An 8836-nucleotide genomic window follows, 5' to 3' on the forward strand; every position below is an offset into this window, starting at 1 on the left:
AGCATTACTCTGGTGTGTCGAATATGTACAGGTACAGTGTACAGGTGCACATATTATATAGTTTAAATGAAACACTTTGTTATCTATTTCCATTAGGACATTTCTGTTTTTTGATTTATTGATTGCACATTTGATAAATTGCTCAAAATAAACAAAAATTAGTGTTAGTTAGAAAAATTAAAAAAAATTGTACTAGAGACTAATTTTGAAAAAGTTTGTGCAAATAAAATTTATAGTATTAAATGCTTCTTCGTTCAAACGCCAACATCGATAAAAATGTTTTTGAGGAGTAGAAACGTTCACTTCAATGGTCAGAGACAGACAGACACCAAATGAAAAGAAGAATTGAAAGGAAGGCGGACATCTGTTGACCTCCAATTCATTGTATTGGATGCATGGAACATTTCTCGGTCGGGACGAATTCTTTAATGGAAAAATTATTTGAACTTTATAAGTTGAGTTATGCAATTTAAATTTCACAATAATTATATCAAAATGAAAAGATCAACAAGTGATAATATTATAACAACATTACTTAGAAAATTTTTACGGCAATAGAAGTCAGCAAAACAATCCGCACAATCAGTAGAATCAACAATCCATTGAGCTGGTTTCATTGTAATCACTGCAAGTTGAACTGCTTGTTCTCTCCTTCCCGCGATAGCTTCAGGCCAGAAGGTATCATCATAACTCACCTCGTACCATCCATCGTAATAATGGTCGGTACATTTCCATGAGGAATTGGTCTGAATGTAGTTGTCTGCTGTCTTCGCTATCAAACCACCTGTTCATGTTCATGTCATTTGTTCATAAAACAAGCTAAGTACTTTTATGATATATATTTATTCAATAAATATTGTTTGATGATAAAACTTTTTAGCATTTAAAATTGTTAGTTTTATGACGGGGATTAAATGAATCGCACAAATAACTATGATTTATTTTTCAAGTTTTGATATAATTTTCATGTTTAAGTTGAAAAAGTCATTTTTAAGCTTTATATTTTAACAAAAACAAAACGGCTAAATGCCTTTGAACTGAAAGACCTCACCGAATGCTCCATCATTGTGTAACTTGAACGCAAGGGCATAAATGTTTCTAAGCAGTTGGTATGTGTCTAAACTTTTCCAAGAGTTTGCATTTGGAAAATTTGATTCAATAGACACGGAAATTCCATTGTAAATAAATTCATTTGTTGCGTTATCAGCATTAATCAATAAAATTTAATTGATGAAAAATTCAGCATCGTGAATTTTTAATAAAAATAATTTTAGTTTAATATTTTTAATTGAAAAGTTGAGTCTAAGCGGACCTTTTACGAAGTAATATTGGCATTTGGGTAGAAATGAGAACTTCTTGATGGTTCGATTGAAGAGTTGGCACTGGTTGGAATCTATCCAAAAGTTGAAAGCCACACAGGCGCCTGATTGTGAACACCTCATCGAACACAACAGCAACGTTCTAACAGACTCGAGCAACGTACTTGTCTCCATGGGTTGATCACACGAACAAAAGTATTTTCCACTAATGTCAAATCTTTGAAAGCAATTTCTTTTTGCCATCATTATAACAGACTCCATTAAAATCTTGCGCATGTTATCTGCGCGTTATTTTGAAGTGTTACCGCAAATTACTGCCACATTATTTCTATAATATGCTAATAAGATGTCGGTTGGGAAGCTATATAATCTGCGTTGTTAAAACATTTTAAAATTTTCTGTTCTTGTTTTTTATTTTCTCTTAGGGTTTACCATTTTTAAATAAAAAAAATTGAATATTAAAGAGATTGAAGATAAATAGGAACTAATTCACTATTCAATCACATGTCAGCACGTTTACACCTTACAAGCACCATAAATGTTTTGCTTGGCACTTCAGTTATACCTGAATACATTTTATTTGCGGTTTTAGTTTTTTTTTTATTCAGAAGTAATTTTTCACCACATTTTATCATAATTTCAACAACACAAAAGTCCACACTATAAATAACAAGTAAAAAAATTTTAAAACAGCTTGAAAATTTTGAAATACTTCACCTCATTTGAACGAAGATAGATATAGAGTAAAATAAACGTTGAATATTTAAGAATGGTCTATAAAAGGCTTTTCAATAAGTTTTGAATGTTTTTTATTTATTTATAAGAAAAACAAACAACATCTTTGGTTCTACAACAATATTTTATGTTATGGTAAACAGTAATTTAGACTGGCTTGCAAACAGTAGAAGCATGTTAAAAACAGCAAATCGAATTAAAAAATATGCAACTCCGGTACTCTGGATAGGTTTAAAAAGGTTTAAGAAGCGTTTAACCGGTGGAAAATTTAAAAAAGTTTATGAAAAAAATATTTTAGAATAAAAATGTTTTTGATTAAATAATTTTTACACACACACACATTAATATAAAGGTTTTTGTTTGTATCTTTAAATGGAAAAAATATGTATGATTGTATATCTTATATTTTAAGTACATATGAGTGTGTGTGTGTGTATGTATAAATATAAGTGCGTTTGAGTGTGTGTGTGTTTGCGTGGATGTGTTTATGTAGTGAATATATGTGTGTGTGGTGTGTGTGTATGTTTGTGTGTGTATCGTCTTTGTCTGAAAATCATATCAAATATATTTTATTATTTTAAATATTGTATTTCAAAGGTTGAAACAAACATTTTGAGTTTTCAAATTTATGCAAGCAAATGAAAAAATTGTATGAAAATCGAATGAGGACAATTATGTGATGAACCTCATCTCATGGTTGTTGGCGTTCAGTTGGCCATGTTTAATGAGCAGCGGTTCGCTGGGACGAAATCTTTAAAAAAATACAATTCATTCAGCTATCTAACTTCAATTTGTAAATTTAATTACTATCAGCATAAGGTATTGAAATTTTAATTTAACGTTCATAAACGTTGCAAAAAATAGGCAAAAAAACCTATAAGGTCTTTGCGACAATAGTAATCTGCTTTGCAATCGCCACAATCGGTAGAATCAGTGATCCAGAGAGCAGGTTTGAAGTCAGGAGTAGCATGAGCTAAATCATTCTCCCTCCTGCCAACAACAGCATCGGGCCAGAATGAATCATCGTAACCCACTTCATTCCAGCCAGCGTATGAGTTGTTGGTACATTTCCAAGTAAAGTTAGTTTGAATTTTATCATCGTACGTTTTTGCAATGAGGCCGCCTGCAAGTTGTCAGTTTTTGTTTTAGATATTTAAGGCGCACCGTTCAATCAATCAATCAATCATTCAATCAATCAGTCAGTCAGCCAGTCAGTCAATTAATCATGTATACTCTTTTATTACAAAGTTAGATGTACATTTATTGTACATTGTACAATAACAAATATTGGGCAAAATAAAAGAAGCCACCCATCAATAAATGATGGAACGTTTTCAGTTAAAATGACCAAACAAACCTAACCTGCGCTTCCTCCGTTGTACGACCACACAGCGAGAACATAAATGTTTCCAATCAGTTGGTAATGGTCGAACGCTTTCCAGTCGTTTGCATTTGGAAAATTAGGTGAATTAGGCACGTGAATCTCATTGTAATAAAATTCTTTCAAAGTGTTGTCCACGGTTATCATCAAAGTTTGGTTAATAAAAAATTCAGCATCATGATTTTCTAAAAATATTTTGTATTACGTTTTTACTTAAATTAAATAATTTAAGTTAAATCTAAGCTAACTTTTTACGAAGTAATATTGGCAGTTGGGTAGAGACGAGAACTTCTTGATGGTTTGATTGAAGAGTTGGCACTGGTTGGAGTCGATCCAAAAGTTGAAAGCCACACAGGCGCCTGTTTGAGAACACCTCATTGAACACAACAGCAGAGCTTCGTCAGCCACATTCAGTGGTAGTTTTGTGGAGTTGTAAGATGAATCACACGCACAAAAACCTCTGCCATCTTTTCCGAAAGGTTGGAAACACTTTGCTTTCAGGTGCAAAAAATTTATACTCAAGCACAGAAACTGGTAGAAATATAATAAGCTGGACATTTTTTTCTTTTATCGCTTCTGCTTTTTATTCGCTAAAGCAGCTTTTTGAAGGTTTGTGATTTGGTCGGCAACCAGTCCATGAAAATTTATTTACAATTGAATATCGTGCTACTGAGAAATAGTTTTAATAAAATCAATTGAAGTATTTTCCAGCAGAATGATTAGTATTGTTTTATTTTCAAAGAAGCCTCTATGCTTTTAAGACACACGGGCAATTTAACGATTGCCTCGTGCATGTTAAATGTCAATTATTTGCCAACTGAATGGAAGCAAGCATTTTTGTGACAGCCATGCGTTCGTTCGTTACTTTTCAGGTCGTCGTGAAGATTTTTTTTTATTTTTTATGATAACAAAACCATTGTTTTAGGTTTGATGAATGAAAATAAAAACGAATTCAATATTTTTTAATTTGTTCAACTTTTATAAATTTTTGTGTTGTACAAGTTTACCAGAATTTTATTTGAAATTCACTTCAAGTTTTTAAAAGTTTTCAATTTTTGGTCTTCTCTTTTTGCTAAATAAATATTTATAACATCAAACATAACTTCAAAGAGACATGTAATAGCACAATAGTACAGAAATAATCATTCACGTGAGTATGGTTCATAAATCAGTTATTCATACGTCGTTATTGTTTCCTTCTCAATTGAAATAGTTTTTATGGGTGGATATTTTTTAAATCTTTTCATTTCCAAATATTTTTTATTTATTTTTACGTATCTATCGTATAAATTTTTAGTATATCTTTATTTATCTTTAATAGCTCTATATCTATTGAATGTTTTTGCTATAGCATTTATATATCTTTAGTATATCATTTGTATATCTTGTTATATCTTCTTTTTATTTAATTAGTTGTCGAATTCAGATTTCAAATGAATAACTCCTTCTGCATAATCAAATTTTTGAGGTTCAATGGCATGACGGCGTGTGCATTTTGCCAGAAAATCATTAAGATCCATTTTATCTACTAGACTTTGAAGCTTGTATTCATGTTTAAGGGTAGTGATTTGACTTACGGCAAGTAAATTTAAGGTTTTGGCGTTTGTAATATCCGTTTGAACATGTGATGTGTGATTTTTAAAATTACTCTCACAGAAAATTCGCACACACACAACGACAGACAGACAGACACACACACACACACACACAGAGAGAGAGAGAGAGATCACAAGATCACATACACACACACATATACAGACACATACAAACACACACACACACATACACATACACACACACACACACACATTGTTAATAATGACGATAACTCCAGTTTCGAAATGTTGACAATAACAGAATATGATCTTAGCAATGAGAAGTTTTTAACGACTTTCTGGGTGTGAATTTCTTTTTAAACTAAAGAACCAAACGATACATCTTGCATATTGTTGGTAACAATTAGTGATCCACGTAATATAATTATAGCCTAATGTTAACTAAACAGCAATGACGACAATATAAAGAAGATGACGTAATAGTGATAATATAATGATGACCTTATTATTCTTAGAAAATAGATACCGCTTTACTTAGCTAAGCGATTTAATAAATAAATCTTTATCAGCACAATCCAGAACGAACATAATTATGATAACATTTGAATAAAATTGACCATTACAAAATAATCAATAGTAGTCGTTGGTAATAATTTTTTTATTATGATTATTTTTATTATGATGGTATTATTATTAGCATTATTATTACTATTATTAAAAAGAACAATCCCTTCCACGATTGACAAAATGGAAAATATTAATAAAAGAACATTATAACGCAATCATTACAACCTCATCGACTACCAACTGCAACTACAGCTGCAGCAGTAGCAGCAGTAGCAGCAGCATAACTGGAAGGAGTATGGGAATGTTTTGATGCAAATGTAGGGCGGAATCTGAGAGAGGAAAAGACATGTAGTCTTCCGGTTCGTCCGTCGGACCAACCTCCTCACTCTTGTTGTCGTCTGCCCAAATTATTATTAACTAATCTGACGTAATTTGGTAAATACTGTTATATTATTATATTATGTTATGTATGTGTGTGATGTGTGTGTGTTGTGTGTGTGTAGTATATGTGTGTGTGTGTGTGTGAAGCGACACAAGGGATACAAACCACATATGCAGCTGGAAGGATTGATGTTGCGACAAGTATCAGGATGCTTGCTGCAAACTGGATTCAGTGGTCCTGGGTGAGTTTGATGGTATTGTTATTTCATTACTTACTCTAGATTGTTTTTCTCAATGGATTGAAGTGTTCTAAATGTTTTTTTTTAATATTATTGAATTTAGTTATTTTATTGTGAGTTTGTAAGATTGTGTGTATGTGTGTGTGCTTTTCAATGTAGTATTACAATGTTATCACTACTGAAGTTTACTTATTTTCTTTGTCTTTCATTTATTTTTTTTTGTTAAGAATAATTCGTTATTCTAATTACAATTCACTTAGCTACACAAACATCACATATAAAATAAACATACGAACGAACAAACAAACATGAATACAAACAAGCAAACATACACACAAAAAAGCAAATATACAAACAAACATGCAATCCAACATCTGAACTTACTGCATAAAGTTCCACTGCGTTCATATCCCTCGGGACACTTACTAGCATGATCACCTCTCTCATACGAAAAAGCCCCATTTGGAAGTGATTTCGCACTTTTAAAAAACCAATTAATAAAAAATTAATTTTAAAATTTTCTCTATAATTATTAACAACAATTTTTAAATATCTCCTTACAAATTTGTCTAATAAATCGTTTATTTTTGGCATCAATAAATTTTTTTACAAAACTTTTGCATTGTTTATAAACCTTTCTATTTCCTATTTATAACAGTTGATTCATTCATTAAAAAAACACATTTATATTTATGTACGTATTAATTTTTAATTAATTTATTCCATTAGAAACAGTTTAATTAATTAATTCATAAGTAATTGTCAACTCTGAACCTTTGGTCGTAGAGACATGCCACTAGATATTCATTATGAACTTCGCAGTATGAATAACCGCAGCCAACTGTTGAAACTGAGGCCATCAACAACTTCAAAATAATAAATTTAATTAATTAACCCTTAATTAATTAATTAATACTAATTAATTGATTGACTGTTTACAACACTACACCCACTTGTTTTTTTGAGCCATCTTCGTCTTTCAACCAGCTTTCGATTATATTTTTAACGTTTGGGAAGTCCTTTCCAGTTTTATCTGAAAAATAAAAATTTCTCAGTAAACCGACATTGAAAATGTTATAGTCGTCTGGCTGTGTGTGAATAAATATTTATGTAATTTTATATTCCTTCACGACAATGCATACCTTGAAACTCGTTGAAACCCTTGGAGCTAGTGAAATATAAATATTTTTGTTCATTTTGAAGAAAATTAAATTAAAAAAAAGCTTTTGACAGTTTTATCATTGACATCTTCAGAAACATCTTTTTCGCCATGTATCTATTTATCATCACTGTCATTGTTATCTCAGTTGTAAAAATCACATCAACATCATCACATACAATCATCATCTCATAACCAGTAACCATATCATCGTTATCATCATCACGCCATCATTATTGGCATCATCATCATCAACATCATCATTATTATCATCACTACCTGTCAGTTGTCTGGTTGAGTTTGCACTTGTTGGCTTTCTCTTGAGCCAAAGTTTCAAGTTCGTAGGAATAATACTACAAGGAAGAAACAAATTGGTGCGTGTTTTTATCAGTCGCGATAACAACAATAACATAACAACAATAACATCAGCAGCAGCAGCAAAAACAGAACAAACAACGACGTAGAAAAAACATTAGCATGAACAACATAAACAACAACAAAATAAAAAGCACAAACAACGACAGTAGCAAGAAACTACAGGACAATAGCGCAGCGGGATCATAGCAGTACACACATAAAAGTCAACACCAGCCAATCAACCAACTAAACAAACCAACCAATCAACCAGCCAAACTACCAGTCAACCAATTAACCAACCAGTTCTCTCATGTTGGCAGCCTGCCACAGAGCCTGCGACCTCATCTTGTTGTGTTCCTTCAAAAATTGCACGCGAAACTCTCTTATCTCCGTTGGTGTCTGCCAAAGACAAAATATGTTTTTTTTTAATTTTGCAATTAAAATTAAATATTACAAAAACAATTAAGATATAAAATATTACATAAGTATATGGTTTTTAACCTTAGGCTCTGCATTAACAGGTTGGTGTAGAAACGCAACTAAAAAGAGAAACAAATCAAAAGATCCACGTAGCATGCTAGTGGAGGTTGGTCTTCTCTTTAATTGCATCACTGCTGATTAGTCTGGATGGGTGATCTAGTTTTTTAATTGAAATATTTGCTTTTATCTGCTTGATTTTATGAAATAATATTAGACATTGTCAGAAGTATTTTAAGGCGAATTTTACTAATTAATACTGATTTTTACAAATATTAATACCAATTAATGATGAGAAGAAAAGGCATATATTTTTTTAAAAAGGCATATTTTATTTTTTAAAATATAATTATTATGTTTTTGCACTTATTAATATTATTAGCATAAGTGTCATAAGAGGTGTTCAGAAGTTTCTGATTCACGAATGGGTAGATATATATGAATCTTTGAAATTTAAAACTTAAATGTTCATTTCAACAGGGAAAGGCATTGATTTTTTAGAACTAACACTTTTCAAAACCAATCCTAAATAATAATGATAGCAAAAATATATAATTATCCTTTATCCTTATCGTTATCTTGCTATCAACATTTTCTGCTTTCTTTCTTTCTCCTTCTGCTTTTAACAGGGTGAAAAATCGTTATTCTGTTGAAACATTGCGACG

General features: G+C 31.3%; 2 protein-coding genes across 2 annotated transcripts in view; both read right to left on the reverse strand.

Annotated features, from left to right (window-relative positions):
* Nucleotides 1-192: 192 nt before the first annotated feature.
* On the reverse strand, nt 193-1595 carry HELRODRAFT_160762 (hypothetical protein; the record flags this gene model as incomplete). Its single annotated transcript, XM_009017699.1, has 3 exons — nt 193-423; nt 696-784; nt 1313-1595. The coding sequence occupies 3 exons, from the start codon at nt 1593-1595 to the stop codon at nt 193-195; spliced, it is 603 nt and encodes a 200-aa protein (XP_009015947.1).
* A 564-nt stretch (nt 1596-2159) lies between these two features.
* Nucleotides 2160-8836, reverse strand: part of HELRODRAFT_188401 (hypothetical protein) — an 8521-nt gene continuing 1844 nt past the window's right edge. The window contains exons 8-21 of the mRNA XM_009017700.1: nt 8560-8615; nt 8196-8332; nt 7995-8093; nt 7617-7690; nt 7321-7346; nt 7132-7211; nt 6953-7044; nt 6563-6657; nt 6106-6177; nt 5783-5956; nt 3685-3928; nt 3417-3621; nt 2929-3177; nt 2160-2805 (exon numbers count right to left, since the gene is read on the reverse strand). Coding sequence (XP_009015948.1) covers nt 5805-5956; nt 6106-6177; nt 6563-6657; nt 6953-7044; nt 7132-7211; nt 7321-7346; nt 7617-7690; nt 7995-8093; nt 8196-8303 — 798 coding nt within the window. The 5' untranslated portion in view covers nt 8304-8332; nt 8560-8615 and the 3' untranslated portion in view covers nt 2160-2805; nt 2929-3177; nt 3417-3621; nt 3685-3928; nt 5783-5804. The remainder of the gene's footprint in view (nt 2806-2928; nt 3178-3416; nt 3622-3684; nt 3929-5782; nt 5957-6105; nt 6178-6562; nt 6658-6952; nt 7045-7131; nt 7212-7320; nt 7347-7616; nt 7691-7994; nt 8094-8195; nt 8333-8559; nt 8616-8836) is intronic.

Source organism: Helobdella robusta, assembly GCF_000326865.2.
Source record: "Helobdella robusta unplaced genomic scaffold HELROscaffold_2, whole genome shotgun sequence".
Taxonomy (NCBI): domain Eukaryota; kingdom Metazoa; phylum Annelida; class Clitellata; order Rhynchobdellida; family Glossiphoniidae; genus Helobdella; species Helobdella robusta.